Genomic DNA, 17,048 nt, shown 5'->3' on the forward strand with positions numbered 1-17,048 from the left:
CAATAGATACTGCCTCTCTGCATCTCTTCTTTGCAGACTGAGCATTTCTTCTTCTTTTCTCCCCGTTTACCGCTTCTCGGCTTATCCTTTTTCTTGCCGTCGTCCATCTTCACCAACGCCTGGGATTTTTTTTTTAAAAATCATTCTTTCATTTATAATATCTAATAATTCGCTTACCTAATTAAACTAATTAAAATCCAAGCAAAGCAATCCAATCGCCCGAAATTCCTTCACGCTGCTTGCTGATCGTTTAAAGATATTTTGATTACATTTTAAAATTTGAGATTAATCATCAGCTTACCTAATTGCAGTACTTCCTGGACGTTCAGCGCTTTTCAATCGATCTTTCTCTCCTGATCAGGACGATTTTTTTTCTCTCAATATTGACAATCGCCAAGGCAGCAGCGCGACTCTTCCAACTCTCCGTCTTTTCTCGAAATAAACGCTGCGAAGAATGACGAGCGAAATAAGGGGACCAGTTGGAAACTCGATACTGTTCTCCACGCTATTTGGAAATCCTGGAATACTCAGAATTTTTTAGGGCAGGAAGACAAAAAATTATAGGAATGAGGATTAGTCGGGGTAAAAATATTCAAGTAATTTTCTAGATTTCTTTCGAGTCTATTTGAGAAACGTAAAAAGACCTGATATATAAATGTCGTTATAAATAAATATAGAAAATGCTCTTCAATTTTATTGCTGGAATACGAAAAAGCATATTTTAAGGCTGATGCCAAATAACTTCTGGAAATATCACTCTTTAAATGACTGTTTCTTTTGAAGAAATACGGTCCGATTGGCATGGTAAAAATTTCATTGAAATGGAAACTAGGAACTTTGAGTTATTATTAAGAGATAATTGTGAACAAAAATATTTTTCCCACTTAAGATTTTTAATATATTTAAACTGCGCGGCTCTGCTTTTACGAATACTGTTAATCCAGCACATAACATATTATTGGACTGCTTTTTAAATTATTTGGATCACGAGTTGGAGAGTTAAATAAAAAAATGTGATTTTAAACGTCGCAGGAGTTTCATTACTATTGCTCAAATGCTCACACACGTCGTTGGTATCTGGTTATATTTTTTCGCTCTTTTTATACGTATCCTCGGAGAGGGAAGGGCGCGCAATGCACTGGCACGAATGCTGAAACCCTGGTGCCAATAACACCGCGAACGGATAACATGGGCGCACCAGGCTGCACATTTCAGGGACCCAGCCTACTGAAGTGCCAAATGCCTCCGCACCGAGGACTGCACTGAAACGCTAGACGTATTCGATAGAAATGCCATGGACCTTGAATTTTGAGAAGCTGATTCCGTGATTATTTTTTCTCAAATGCAAATTTTAATCCTGCGGTTCCTTCGAAAAACTTCTTTAATCTTGCCAATATCGAAAACAAATTTATATATAAATGATTTTTTTCTGTATTATCGATATTTTTTAATCACTTTCACTGCAAAGTGTTAAAATGAATTAAAAAGAGTTAATTTTTCAAAATGAATTTTTATTCTTTCAGTTTTTACGACAGAAATACCAAGAATTTAATTTTCTTAAGTGAGTGCATTGACATAACAAAAGTACAAATAACACATGACCATTTTGGAAGTTGCCTCTATAAACGAATCGAAATTATCAATTGCAATCACGTTGAGCTTGATTAATTCGTGTTCGAATTTGGTTCAATCCTGCATTAAGAATTGAGGAATAAAGGAAAACACGTCAGTTGAACACATCCTAATTAAACTCGCCTCGTGAATTGCTCTTTTCTCGAAAATAATTTTCTATTTTTCACTGTGAACTATTTATTTTGTGATTATAAGTAGTATAACTTCAGTTTCGATTTAATTTGTATCACTGCTGCGTAAAAAGGGCGGAAGGCCAAGTTTAAAGTCAAGCCACACTTGCATCATCTGAGACCTAAGTTGGTTTTTAGAGCTGTCAACAGGTGGTGCAATATTATTGACGATTTCCCCTACAATTTACGACTCTTTGCAAAGATATTTATTCAGATTAAATCTTAATTGCTAAACAAATGGAATTATTTTTTGTCACCGCCCCTAATTTTTATAGTTAAAATTGTAGATTTGGAAGAATATGTTATAACAAAGCATTTAGGATTAACGAGAGGGAAAGTGTTGGCATTATAAAATGAAATAAATATTGTATCGTTGAGTTTATTGTTAAAATTACATGTTGTGTCAAATTAATTTTCGCTTTTTACAAGAAATGTTCGGTCATTTATTTCCTATTTGATTCAAGGAAATCTAAAACTATTCCTATACACTAAGATATGTCCTCTAACTAAGCTGTTAAAACTATTTTTTGCACTCGTAAAACACTGGAAATGTACACTTCGTAAGGAATATAAAATGGATTTTTTCCATTTGCATCAAGCAACCTTAAATCTAATTTAATTCTAACTTCACAAAAAATACGTGTATTCCCACGTTAGTGTTCACGGTTTCTAGAGCCAAAAATTTCCATCATCAATCAGGCAACAACGGAAATTCTTCGGAAATAATTCTAACTTCACAAATTTCACAAAAAAGACGTTTTTTCCCACGTCAGAGTGTTCAAGGCTTCTAGAGCAAAAATTTATATCATATCATTCAGGCAGCAACGGAAATTCTCAGCGCGAAATTCTCAAGTTGTGTGTAACGTTGCTATTCGGCGGTCCTATTCCCCGCGTTCGATGTTGATGCAGTTCTTTGAGAACGGTCGGAAATCTTTCGTTTATGAATTTTGTACATGTGGCCATTAAATTCTTCCAAACTAGGAAGATATGTGTAGCAAGAGACGCAAAAGTAATGTTTGTTTTTGAATTCAATTCCACTGAATTGAATTTTGTGCTTTCCTTCCATGTGCTCTTGCAACAAGTATACATTTGGGAAAGGATGCATGTTTTTACATGTGAGACAACTGACTGGTTTACCGCAAAAATCGAGATGCTGCTGATACAAACCAAAGCAATCAAAATGGTCCTTGCACCTACGGCATTTTTTTGGTTTATCATGATACCAATGTCCTGATTTGACTTTTTTGTTGCATTTAGAGCAACAATGCGATGTGTGGTGTCCCCATTTATGTATCTGCAACTTGAGCTCTGTATCGAATTCCCTCTTACAAACATCACATTGCAAGTTATGTTTCAAATGCTGGTACATAATGTGTTGTTTCATAACTTCCTTTCGCGTGAATATCTTACCACAAAAATGGCATTTAAACTCATGGACCTCCTTCATGTGTTGATCTCTCTTTTCTTCTTTGTTCGGTTCATCAAAATACGCGCAACACCTTTTGGGGCATTTTATGGCTTCTTTGTGCTGCGTGTCCATATGCCAATAGATATTGCTTCTGCTCATCTCTTTTTTGCAGACTGAGCATTTTATCTTCTTATTGATTGCCCCTTTGCTGCATCCGGGCTTATCCTTTTTCTTGCCGTCGGCCATCTTCACCGCCAAGCAAGCCTTGGAAATTTTTTTAAAATCATTCCTTCATTTATATAATATCTAACAATTTGCTTACCTAATTAAACTAATCAAGATCCTAGCATACCATTCCAATCGCCCAAAATTCCTTCTCGCTGCGTGCTGATCGTTTAAAGATATTTTGATTACATTTTAAAACGTGAGATTAATCACCAGCTTACCTAATTACAGAACTTCCTGGACGTTCAGCGCTTTTCAATCGATCCTTCTCTCCTGGTCAGGACGATTCTTTTGGCTCTCAATATAGACAATCGCCAAGGCAGCAGCGCGACTCTTCCAATTCTCCGTCTTATCTCGTGATAAACGCTGCGAAGAATGACGAGCGAAAGGAGAGACCAGTTGGAAACTCGATACTTTTCTCCACGCTATTTGGAAATCATGGAATCCTCAGAATTTTTTAGGGCAGGAAGACAGAAATAATTCTAGGAATTAGAAATATTCGGGGTAAAAATATTCAAGTAATTTTCTAGATTTCTCTTGTGGGTCGTTATCCTGCTCTTCAATTTTCCCTGAATATTTAGAAGCATTCTCAGGCTAACGCAAAATTAATTCGTGGTAGGCGTTACTTGAAAGGGAGTGGTGAGCGCGTTTTGTTTTATAATTAGGTAAAAGGGGTAAAAGGAACTACACGCGCTCCACTCTCATGCAAGGCAAAATGCATAATATTTTAAAGTTCTGCGGGCGTTTTTAGGCGCCGCTGTTGGACTACTGTTTTCTGACGTTTTTATTTGCTTTGTCGCAGAACTCTGACACATAAGAAAATTCCCGAAATATTTTCTTAATACCACGCAATTTCCCATCAAGAGGTTTAAACCATAATCATGCAGCTGCTTTCCCTTTCAATAAATGCGACTTGATTTTGAGATGAGAAAAGTCGGCGCGGCTAATAGAGCGAGAGGAGATTAAAAACTTTGTTTTCTCTTCTTTCATCCCACGCGCGCGTTTCCAACCGCAAACGAAACTATTTTTCCGTTTCAGGGGTTCAAAGGGAGGAAAAGGCAGTGCCTCTGGCCGCCGCTTTGATGCACGAGCCGGCGGGCGGGCGGGGGTGGGTATATTGCGTGCGCGGAATCTCCTCCGCTCTCGCACTAATAGTTCAAATTTCCTGGAAAGCCAAGATTAGGATTGCGCGCGCGTGTCCCCCTGTACTCTGTAACACCATATCCGATTTCCAGCTAAATAGCATCGCGGCGGCGAGATTTCCCATGCCGTTGCTCTCGGACCAGTAAATACACAATGGCTGCGCTGTGTTTAAAAAGAAGAAGAGCAAATCTCGATGCTGAAAAGACCGGATCTCTATAGTTAGGGTTGCCAACGCCAACTGATCGAATTGGAGGATTTTCGGTAAATTTAATTTGGAGAGAGCAATTACCATTAATCATTTAATTATTTTTTTGCCCTTCTCTATTTTCATCGAAATTCGCGCTTTTTGTGAAATGTTTTTAATAAGTAAAAAACAGTGAATAAAAAAGGTCAACTAGCTCACCATTTTTTTATCTTTAAAGTTTAAATTAACAGAGTTTTAGTGTTAAAAAGTGAAAAATAACCACACATATAATGGAAACTCCTAAAGCATTATTTTCGCAATCTTAATCTATTAAAGGATGAAAATAAAATGGAAAAATCATACTTTTAAATTCTAATATGAATGAGAATATTGTTTATTGTTGAAAGTGGGACAAATGAAAGAAATATTTTATTCGATACCATGAATTTGCAGCAAGTGCCATCTAATGTTATGCTTGAGCATTGATTTTCCACACAATTTACAATTATCTTCTGTTTTGATTTTGAAATGCGTCTGCAAAAGATGACTGCGAAGAACCCACTTGGAAAGAAACCTTTTTTTGCAAATATCACATTCAAATTCAAGCTCCAACAAACTGTGTTTCGCCGCGAGATGGTTTTTCAAATTAAAAGTGGAAGAGAAACTCTTTGGGCAGTGGGCACAGTATTTCAAGTTGGCTTGGTTGTGCATCCTGCTAGAATGCCATTTCAAGTGTGTCGCACTTTTGTAGTACCTTTTGCAAGCTTCACACTTGAATCCGAGAGATTTGTGCTCCAAGCCACGCCACTTATTCTTTCCATGTTTCCTTTTCATGTGGTAAACAAGCAAAGAAGACTTTTGAAAGCTCTCTGGACACTTGGCGCATTTGAACAAAGTTTCTCTGCACTTTTTCAGGTGCGATTTGTACAAACTTGAACACAGAAACTTGTTTTTACAGCGAACACAGTTAATCTTTCTAATATGTTTTGTAAAATTACCGACAGAAATATCCAACGTACAAAATTTGCAGCGCTTCAATGTGTGCACATTTCTTTCGTGCTTGGATAAATCATAATTGGTTGAGAACATTTCGTCGCATTTGTCACATTTTAGTGTTTTTGTCATGTGTTTTCTAGCAATATGATATTCTAGGTGAATTTTCTTTCTTGTTTTGTAATCACAATATTCACAATCAATCATTTTTGTATCATCGTGAAGAGAGTCAAAGTGAGCCCTCATTTCAACATCAGTTTTGAAAAACGAGACGCAGCCATAAAAAGCGCACTTGACTGGATATTCACGATGAACCTTACGAACATGATGACAATAACAATCGTTTCCTTTGAATTTCTTGCTGCAAAAATCGCATTTGATTATTTTCTGTTCTCTCGGTTTTTCATGCACCTCCTCATTGTGTTTTTCCCTTTCCTCGTTTGTGTGAAAATATGTGGCACAATTATGGTTTTCACATCTGATAGCTTCTTTGTGTGTTTTCTTTACATGCTGCGACAAATGGCGCGAGCATGAATATAGTTTACCACAGTAGAGACATTTTTTCTTTTCTGAACACAAGTTGGACTGCATTTCCTCGTCTGAGTCCTCTTGGAATTCTCCCTCTTCACTTTCAGACAGTTCTACCTTTTCTAATGACACCCAACACTGCTCAACTCTTCCTCCTAAAATAATTAATGGCAAATTCAATATATTTCCCAGAGTTAATATATTAAAAATTCTAACTTACCAAAGTAATGTTTCCGCAGCTCCTTCGCTGCATCGTCCAAATCCAAATCCAAATTCCACCAAACCAAGTCGACGTCCTCCATTTTGTCGACTTTCCATTGAAACCTTTAGAAAAATTCCTTAAATTCAAGAAATTCCTGAATTCCTTTTAAAAACTCACTCGGCATGCCAGGCACAAAAGTAGCAAATCAGGTCGTCGTCCTCGATTTCCTCGACCAACTCGAATTCGCAGACGTTCAGGAACCAATTCTGCAGTTTTTCCGTGTCCAAATGGACAGCTTGGACAGCGCCGTCCGCCGTCGGACACTCGCAAATCAAGCACAGTTCCTTTTGCAGCGACATTATTTCAGACAGACCACCTGAACCTGAATGAAAGATGGAAGGTTGCAGGTGCTGAGAAGTGATCGAAGCGCCACTCTCAGGGCGGAAAAATAATTAAAAACAAATTTTGAACAGAAGAACCGCGAACATGAATTATTCTAAAAAATATCCTAGAAATTTCAATTTATAAAATTTTAAAGCTCGGTTTGGAAATAATTAAGTTTCTGCGCGATTGTATGAATTCCAAACCACGCGATTTGTAAAAATATCAAAGTGAAAACACCTCTCAGCTGGGTTTGGCGCGAATTGCTATTTGGGCAACAGCCGCTTTCTGCGATTTGGCCAAGCTGCTCATCGTCGTGTTGAATCCGCACTTGGCGCATTGTTAATTCGCGGTGGCGCTGATTTTTTTCAAGGTTATTGTTAAAAAACAAGTTAATCATCTGATTTTTGCTATTTACAAAAATAACGCTCAATAATTCCAATTAGAATCAAAACTACAAAATGTAAAAGCGATTCGCTCCTCGCGGTTGAGAATGCAGTCAGAGAACTTCATGGTTAGTCTTTCCAGCTCGGCCAAGTCTTCGTCAGCAGTCCAGAGTCCAGGGGCGCCAACAATCGGCGGAGGACGCCCCATTTTCAGTTCCGCCACCGGCATCTCGGCGCTTTCCGCAACACTAATTTCCTTCCGCATCGAATATCATTTCAGGCGGCTCTTTTAAAAATTAAAATTTTAAAGGTACTTTCGACAAATTATTTTTGATTAGCCCAGGAGAGATTCATGGATGTATATTTAATCTTTCAAAATGGAGTAACTAAACAGTTCTCCATACATCTTTTGTTTTTAGCTTATTTTCCTGGCCTTTTTTACCTATAGTGCCTGCAATTTGATTGGGACTCTGTTAGTTGGATTTCAGAGCTGCAATTTTCAATTTCACCTAAAATTTACGACTAAACTTGCAAAGAAATTTCAGTTTAAATCTTTTGCTAATGAAAAGAATTGGAATTATTTGTAACCACCCCTAATATTTAGTTAAAATTGTGGATTTTGAAGAATGTTATTGCTAAGCATTTGTGATAAACGAGAAGAAAAAAAGGTGGCAAATTAAATGAAATAAATATTTTAGCTTTCTATCGTTGAGTTTAATGCTAAAATTACATATGTCGAATTGATTTTCGCTATTTACAAGAAATGTTCGCTCGTTTCCCATTTGATTGAGGAAAATAAAAAAAGCTATTCCTATACACTAAGACAATGACCTCTAATAAGCTGTTAAAACTATTTTTGCACTCGTAAAATACTGGAAATTGATACCTCATCAGGAATAAAATGGATCTATTCCATTTGCAACAAAAGCAACATTAAATCTAATATAAATCTAACTTCACAAAAAACGTGTATTCCCACGTTAGTGTTCATGGTTTCTAGAGCCAAAAATTTCCATCATCAATCAGGCAACAACGGAAATTCTCTCAGAGCTATCAAGTTTTGTTTACTGTTGCAATTCAACGGTCCGATTCCCCGAGTTGGATAACGAAGCAACTCTTTGAGAAAGGACGGAATTCTTTCTTTTACGAAAATTATAAATATCTTCCACACTAGGAAGATATTTGTAGCAAGGGGGGCAAAAGTTATTTCGGTTTCTACATTGTGCTGTTCGTTCAAGTGTTCTTGCAAACAAGTATACGCATTTTCTAAAGGATAAATGCAGTCACATTATTTGAGATAACGCACTATGGTTGACCGCAAGAATCGAGATGCTTCTGATACAAACCCAAGCAGTCAAAATAGTGCTCGCAGACTCTGCAATATTTCGGTTTCACATGACGATACCAATCTCCTGATATGAGTTCTTCGACGCAATTATCGCAACTTTTTGTTGTGTGGCGTAAACGTTTATGATCCTGCAACTTGAGCTCTGTATCGAATTCCTTCTTACAAGCATCACATTGCAAGTTCCTCTCCAGTTTCAAATGCTGGTACAAAATGTGTTTTCTTATAACGTCCTTTTGCGTGAACATCTTACCACAAGAATGGCATTGAAACTCATGGACCTGCTTTATGTGTTGATCTCTCTTTTTTTCTCTGTCCGGTTCATCAAAATACACGAGACAATTGTGATTGGGACATTTTATGGCATCTTTGTGCTTCGAGCGCACATGCCTAGAGATACTGTCACTCCGCATCTCTTTCTTGCAGACTGAGCATTTCCTCGCCTTTTTTGCCGATTCATTGCGCTTGAGCCTCGTTTTCTCCTTGGCCTCCATCATCTTCACCTCATCCTTGAAACATTTTGATAAACACTCAATTTTTTTTTTTAAAAAAAATAGGAATTTTTTTACCTCCTGATTAAATTCAACAAAATCCTAGCAAGCAATCCAAATGCCGAAAATTCCTTCGCGCTGCTCGCTGATCGTTTAGAAATATTTTGTTAATTTTTAAGAATTTAAAGATTAATCTACTGCTTACCTAATTACGCATTGTGGACGTTCCGCGCCTTTAACTCGATCTTTTCTCCTGATCAGGACGATTAATTCAGGCTCTCAATATAGAAAATCGCCAAGGTAGCAGCGCGACTCTTCCAATTCTCCGTCTCGTCTCGAGATAAACGCTGTGAAGAATGACGAGCGAAAGGAGAGACCAGTTGGAAACTCAATACTTTTCTCCACGCTATTTGGAATACTCTGAATTTTTAGGCAGGGAGACAAAAATAATTCTAGGAATTAGAAATATTCGGGGTAAAAATATTCAAGTAATTTTCTAGATTTCTCTTGTGAGTCGTTATCCTGCTCTTCATTTTTTTCCTGAATATTTAGAAGCATTCTCAGGCAAATGCAAAATTAATTCGTATAGTAGGCGTTACTTAAAAGCGAGTGGTGAGCGCGTTTTGTTTTATATTTAGGTAAAGGCACTATACGCGCTCCACTCTCATGCAAGGCAAAATGCATATATATTCACACACACAACACAGTAGGGGCCAGATTCGTGCGACGCGCAGAAATGGCGTCCGGTGGAGCATGGCGCGATAAAACGGTCACGTGAAAATGAGCGAAGAGAACCAAGTTTCGGTCAATATTGTGACATAATTTGCATTACTCTTAACTAATTGTGTCTTTTGGATCGTAAAAACAGACTCTTGACACTCGTACTGGAATCCAAAGAGAGTAATTTGTTTCACTCATTTAGACGCCATCTTGGATCTGCGCAGTGGCAACCAATTTTATCGCACGTCTGGCCCCTGCTGTATATAGAATTATAGGAATAGAAATTGGAAGCTTCAAATAAATAAAATCTATGTTTTTAAATTTGAAATTTAGAAATTATGCTTAAAAGTTTTCCTATGAAAAATGCGAACTTACAATTAGAAGAAAATTGCATAGTGATGGAAATTGTATTTTTAAGAAGGTTAAAAATCTTAAAAAAAGAAAAATTAATTTTCTTTTTCGTAATTTTTGCAATTTCAAATCTCGGGTTATTCTAACCGTAAGAATTTCAAAAAAAAACTACTACCATTGATCTCCCCTGACCAGCTGAAAAGTTAAAGGATGCCTACACTCTACCCCTCGTAAAAAGACAAAGATTTATAGTTTCTCCTCATAGAAAAGCATAGCAAACTCCATCTATTTTCAGGTTCTCGACTATTTTGTGATAGGTGGAACAATTTGATTGCAAGCTCGAAATTTCCCACTTGGAGCGCATAATCGATAGGCCTAGCATTATGAGAATCTCTATTTTCGAAGTCGCATCCTTTCTGAAGGAAGAAGTCGATCAGAGCATCTGCGTGGGTTTCGTTCATGGCAGCGTAGTGCAGAGGAGTGGCGCCAGATATGCTGCATTTTTCATTTATATGGGCGCCCTCCTGTTCCACGAGATGACGGCAAACCTCAACATCCGACACCTTGGCCGCGAAGTGCAGGGCGAGAAGGTCATCTTTGTTCGCTTCGACGTTGTCCAGTTTTGTCCGTAGAATATCTTTTTGTCGTTGAGCCAATTTTATTTTCATGTTTTGAGGATTTTCCGGCTCTTTCTCGATCGCTCCTGAAAAATTATTTTCTTAAAACGAACTTCAATTTGCTCAGGTTTAAATCTCACCGTTGGTATTTCCGGTATTTCTTACAGTTTTCTTCTCCTTTTTGCTGCTCATCGCTGCTAAGTCGGGGCTGCAAATATAAATAAGCGATGAATGAATTATTTTTACTTGATTTTCAATTTTTCTTTGAACGCTGGTACCAAATTTAGTTCTGCTTTCGTTTTTTACCAAACAAAACTATTTACAGAACTCGCACATATAGTCAGGTTTTATGATATATACTCTTTGCCATGGCCATTCCGTGGCTGTTTTTTTACTCAGTTCATTCCGAGCTTGAAACGCTGGCATTCCAAGCATCAGAGCCATTTGGGAGAGAAAGAAAAACCAAAAATAAACGAGTGAAGCGAATGACCACAGCTTTCCCTTTTCAATAAATTTAGCAAAAATTTAAGACGCAGTTTTCCTTTTCGTGACTGAATTACGCAGCAAATGTATTCAAAAAAGGTGATGGGTCTATATTCTGCGTCTAGCAAGGAGGATTATTTACAGGTTCCAGGAAAATTATTTTGATTCCAAGATCAAATAAAATAAAACTCATTAAACGATTTAGCGAGAGCCTTACAGGAAATTTTTGGTGCTTTGGCAGGTGACTAATTTTGGTGAAAGAAGACTAAAAACGGGCGCTGCGTGCTCACTGCTCGAACGTTTTTGGGATGCTGTAAATTTCAGGGGTGTTTCAGGAGAGTAAGGGAATACAATTTCACATTCCTTAGAAAGCAGAAAGATTTTTCGAATTCATTAGTTGATACCCCAACGACTTTTGTGTCGTTATAAGTGTTCGAAGCCGCTAACAGATGGCGTACCATCGATTTTTTTCTTTAAAAATCTTATCAAGGAAAAACCACACTTCACATTGCTGCCGAACACTACTTTAATAAAGCAATGTGCGCATGACTGGTGAGTGAGGGAGCCGCGATCCCCAAGAAACTAAATTTGGTTCTAGGATCCATTTCCAGTGAGAAGGCCAAGAAGTTTCTCCAATCTTTGATCACTACATACAAACCAAGAAATAGCTAAGAAGACTACATATTTTCAAATCATGCCGCCTTTACACGGAAAAACAATTAAAGAAAATTCTCCACCTGGCTGCGCGAGAAGGAGACTTCGATACGTCGCAGATTGATCCAGGGCCAAGACGTCAACGCTCGAGGCATATACACTTACTTTAGACAATATTTTCCATTTTGCTATCGAGAACAAGTTTTCGAGAGAAATATGACCTATTAAAATTTATAAATGAATTAAATGGAATTATGTACCAAATAAATAATGACTACCAAACTCATCTTCAATGGGCGCAGTTAAAAGAAAACTACGAAATTCTTTCACGATTTTTAGCACGTTGAAAGAATGATCTAAAATGCTGAAAATATAAACAAAGCAGAACGATTGAGTCAGAATTCGATAAGAAAATTCATAAAAATGGCGGCATCTGCGTGCATAAAATCATTTCGAATCCGTATCCCTCAATTGTTCTCTTTTTTATTCTTCTTATGCCAGCTCCCAGATTTATGAATGGACTTGAAATAAATAAAAATATAGAGATGCGAATATGGATCCTTGAAAACATTTGCAATGTTTTTATTTGAAAATTTGTCTGTAAAAAAAAGCTAATTTTAACGATGCTGCAAAATTGCCCGAGTCTAGAGTAAAAAAATTTTGTTGAGCCTTCATATCGAAGTCGGGGGTCTGGTGGTGATTTCACGCAGCCACTGGAGCATGGGGTTGTTTTTGAACTCGCTGGCGATGTGCAAAGCGATGTTTCCTTCAGGTCCCAGTCCATTGACCATGCTTTTCTTTTTTGCGTACACAAACATGGCGCTGGACAGCTCGTTTCTTCCCACGCAATATAGCAGCAGATTGCATCCTTTAAAATCGACGTCTAAATCGGCGCCATATTTGATCAGTTCCTCGGCCAAGTCCAGTCTTGCTTTGCTGAGGGAAACGTGAAGTGCCGTTCGGCCTTCAAAATCCTTTCGATTCATGTCTTTCACGGGCATTTTCGGGGCAAAGAACCGAATGTTCGCCAGAGCGTGCGATTTATTCAAAACAGAACAGTGGAGAACAGTGCAAAACGAACCTTTCTGGACAGCAGTCACGTCAAAACCTTGACGGACCATCCATTCGCACACATCAGGCCTCGAATGCTCAGAAGCAAAGTGGAGAGGATAGATGAGGAGTTCATCCACCTTCTTCCCGACCAGGTTGAGGAATTCTCCAATGCTCTCGACCTTGACGTTTTCATCGCTGATGAGTTCTTCAAGAAACGATGATTGTCTATCCGATTTACAAGCGCCATGCTTCTTCATCAGATAATCTGCCATTGGAATGTTTCCTTTCAAAAATGCGGATTTCAGAAGACACTCCAAATCCGTCGGCAAAAGTTTCAGACTGCACTCTTCCATTAAAAACCTAACGATTTGCTCGCTGTGCTTCATGTTGTCGCCGCATACCTTTAGAGCCACAAGGAGAAATCCTTTTCTCACATGACGAGTGCTATTTTCCAAGCTGCTTCTGCAGATCTCGATGACCCACTTCATGGTGTCCAAGTCTCTGACCCGTGCCGCTACGGGAATCAGATAGTACAAGTCCATTTTGTTGTCCACTTTTCCCACGGACGCGTTTTTCTCGTACAAAGACTTCAATAAGTCCAGTTTAACCTGATAGGCAATGCAGTGTGCCAAGAAGCTCATATCATCTGATCTTTTGTTGAACAGTGCGATGGCGAAGTCGAAGATTCCCTCTTTGACGGCTACGATTTCCGCTCCCTCCTTGGCGGCATTTTTTCTTTTGACGTCTGCTCCGATGCTCGCAAAGTATTCGAGCAGTTGCAAGCCGTGCGCGGCGTTCCTGGCGGCGTAGTGGAAGACGTTGGAGCCTATTTTGTCCACGGTGCCGACGACGTTGGCCCCTTTTTCCACGAAATAGCGGCAAATTTCCACATCGCCCACTTTGGAGGCGAAAAGCAGCCTCGGAGTTTCACCTCTGTTATCCATGACGAAATTTATTTTTTCTTCCAAAGATTTCATCGCGGAGAATTCCATTTGGAGAATAATATTTTTATTTCAAGGGGTCGTTTTTCTACAATGCAAGGAATTGGAATGTTAGAAAAAATGCGTCAATGAAAGGAATTTAAAAAAAAACTCACTGCTCTCCTTTTGGTTTGGTGAGTTCGTCAATTGATCTTTTTCCTTATATAAGGGTAGCGTTGAGAGAATTCAAAATATTCTGGAACAGTAAAGATGATAAATTGTTAAACTCTATAGGACGAGGGTTGACAGTAATTTGACAGTGAAGGATTTTTCAAATTCCAGAAAGTTATGAAAATAACAGCGGCGCCATCAGATGGCAGTTTCGAACAGTTACAAGTTCCCAACTCATCGTGAATTTTTAGCAAATACAAAATTTAGAATATTTTCACCCTTAAACACAGTAAAATGGCTAAATAAAAATAAGAATTAAACCTTCCAAGCTAAAATCAGTGAAAATAAAAATCTCAAGGGTTTGAAATTGCCCATTTTCAGCACTTAGCAGACCTATAATCTCAGGCTCTAATTCGCCTTGAGGGATGAATTCACTAATTAAATTCACCCTAGCTCGAGATTAAATTATGATACAGAAGAATGGCGGCGTTTTCAAGATCTAAGGTTGGCAATCTGTTGAGATTATCACAAAATTTAAAGTTCCGATGATCAATTAGTGCTACACCCATCTGTTTTGTGTTTACCTGCCGCACGCGGTTGCTCAGGGCTCGCTCAGGTGACTGCTAAATCAACTCACCCTGCTGACTCGCCTGCCTTCTTATATCAGGTGGCTCTCAGTTGATTTTGAGGGCGAGCAATATCATTGGCGGAAGCAAAAGGGCGGGAATGATTCACGTGACTGCTCCAACCTTCAACTGCGTGCTTTGCTGCGCATATAGAGAGCTTAATAAGAGAGGAGCGGACAAGGGAGAGCGTGCGCAGAGCTGCTGTACTTCCCAGCGTACTTTTCAGTCCCGTATCAACGCCATTTTAATTGGTCAGCGCACAAAGTTGGAATCGGTCGAAAAAGCTCACGTGATTGTCCGCAACCGGTACCAATCGAAAGCTTAAGAGTTTGTGTCTATAATATAAGAATTATCGTCCAAATGAATTGTCTCGCGTGCACTGCAATAATCAGCCGGAAATTTATAAATAATTCGCTCCTGTCCTGGCAAATAAATATCCTCCAATCACGGCCCTGATTGCTGGCTCGAAAACGTCCACTTCATGCACAGTTTGACAGAAAAACTGCATTAAAATATCGGAATTTATCTAAACTCTGAATTTTTGACATAATTTTCGCGTGAATAAAACAAAAAACGAACTTTAATTGATGTGGGTGTGTTTCCAAGAAGAAATCATTTTTTTTGTCATTGATTCTCCCTGCTTCTCGCAGATGTAAAATGAGAAAATGTTTCGAATTCCGCCGTAAAATCTTCGTCAATTTTCGTCCCTGCTTTTGGAATGGCATCCGAATTATCCCTCGACAAAAATGCCACTTACCCCGAAAAACATTTGGAATGAATCCGAACGCTTCCAAAAATCCAACTGCTGCTCAACTCGCGGCACCACCAACACAGAGGAATTATAAAAATAATATTTTCTCATTTTACATGAACGCCAATGCTCATTACTGTGAATCCCTTATTGTACTTGGAATGTGTTTTCTTTCAAGCGATAACGTACATTAGTTTTACTTATTTAGAATACAAAAAAAGAAATTAAGTGAAATTATGCATATCATTTTAATTCACGAAAAGTAATATTTATTTGATACAAAATATCAAATTGTAAATATCAATAAGGGTGAATTTATTTAAAAATCTACAAAAATTACGAGCGGGAAAAGCGTTTTTCAGATTAAGTGTAAAGAAAGTTGCTTTGTGGAAGCCTTTTGGTGACGGCAAAATCTCTTTTACTCTCAATTTTTCTCTCCGCTTTTATAAGCGGCTTCGTTCCCAATCCCAAACCACCCCTCACACCCGCTGCTTGGAATGTTGTTTGTTATCTTCGCCTTTGCAACTGCCAGGTCATTCACCTTTTCAACCGCAGTGAAAAGGTCGCCTTTGTGTGCGCGCGTGTGTGGCCGCTGCTCATCAAGGTAGAGACCAAGGCTGGACATGGTGTCGGCAAACCCACCGCCAAAGAGGTGAGATCCAAACCTTTTTTGTTTGAAACTAAGCCGAATGGCCAATTGGAGAAGTCATAAGTTTAGTGTTTGAAGATGAAAACAGGTGGCGCCATGGTTCATTTACTATTTTAACTGCGATTTCAGATTAATTGATTCAAAATATATTCAATTTTGTTGCTGAAAGTCAAAAATCCTGTTTCAGATTAAAGAGCGAACGGACATCGGGCGTTCTCTGAACATCGAGTGCGTCTTCTGAGTTACAAAAAGCTTAAAAACTACCTTCTGTTGTTAATTATGTAACATAAAACGTGCAAGGAAGGAAATAAAAAGGAATTGAGTTCAATTAAAACTGCTTTGCTAATTTAGCGATAAATTCCCTACCGAAAACAATAACATTATCATTTGGATTCGGTTTTTATTCATTTTTATTGCTTGTAAGCACCGGTTGCGCTCCGAGTGACCCGTCCTCTGACCCCACGGCTGCTGCTCCTTGACCCGACCCGTTCTCTTGCACTCCTTAATTATCTCTTTAGGCGAACACCGCCTTTTTGTGGCGTGCTCTCTCTCCCTCTTGCAACACGTACACACTGGTGAATTTTGAATTTATTTTTTTATCATTTTATTTGCATCACGTACTAAAATTACGATCGAGAAAAAGCGTTTTCAGGTCGACGCCGTGATAAAGTGTACAGAGAGAAAATCATAAATTAATACAGCTCACACACAAGCTTTTGCTTAATTTTTATACTCTCTCCACATTTGGCCTGCCAAACAACCCTGCGCACACCGCCCGCTGTTTGGAATGCAGCTGCCAGGTATATAAACTCGCCTTTCAAAGCGCAGTGAAAAGGTCGCCTGTGGGATCTCTGCTCGCTCGTTGCAGCTGTAGCTCTCGATCATTGTCCGTCAGAGCATCGAGCAGAGCACACGCCGGTCTTGCTCTTACCTCGCAACTTTTTCTCGCCTCTTGCAGCATCAGT

The 17,048-nt window shown here is 38.7% G+C and overlaps 2 protein-coding genes across 2 annotated transcripts; both read right to left on the reverse strand.

The window, feature by feature from the left end:
• Positions 1 to 8,557: 8,557 nt before the first annotated feature.
• On the reverse strand, positions 8,558 to 10,968 carry LOC135943819 (uncharacterized). The gene is made up of 4 exons (XM_065490486.1): positions 10,917 to 10,968; positions 10,513 to 10,862; positions 8,988 to 9,106; positions 8,558 to 8,627 (listed from the first exon to the last, which is right to left on the reverse strand). Exons 1-4 carry the CDS (start codon positions 10,966 to 10,968, stop codon positions 8,558 to 8,560), a joined length of 591 nt encoding a protein of 196 aa, XP_065346558.1.
• A 1,616-nt stretch (positions 10,969 to 12,584) lies between these two features.
• LOC135943820 (putative ankyrin repeat protein RF_0381) lies at positions 12,585 to 13,910 on the reverse strand. Its single transcript, XM_065490487.1, has one exon. It carries the CDS (start codon positions 13,908 to 13,910, stop codon positions 12,585 to 12,587), a length of 1,326 nt encoding a protein of 441 aa, XP_065346559.1.
• Between the last annotated feature and the right edge of the window lie 3,138 nt (positions 13,911 to 17,048).

The sequence above is a fragment of the Cloeon dipterum genome, chromosome 4, assembly GCF_949628265.1.
Source record: "Cloeon dipterum chromosome 4, ieCloDipt1.1, whole genome shotgun sequence".
Lineage (NCBI taxonomy): Eukaryota > Metazoa > Arthropoda > Insecta > Ephemeroptera > Baetidae > Cloeon > Cloeon dipterum.

Bases quoted from the DNA above. Each gene is read 5' to 3' on its own strand.
- LOC135943819 (XM_065490486.1), bottom strand. From the start codon at position 10,968: ATGAGCAGCAAAAAGGAGAAGAAAACTGTAAGAAATACCGGAAATACC. The intron at 10,863-10,916 runs GTGAGATTTAAA...ATAATTTTTCAG, and splicing joins AAATACCGGAAATACCAACG to GAGCGATCGAGAAAGAGCCG. The intron at 8,628-8,987 runs GCATGTGCGCTC...GAAATATTGCAG, and splicing joins CGGAGTGACAGTATCTCTAG to AGTCTGCGAGCACTATTTTG.
- LOC135943820 (XM_065490487.1), bottom strand. From the start codon at position 13,910: ATGGATAACAGAGGTGAAACTCCGAGGCTGCTTTTCGCCTCCAAAGTG.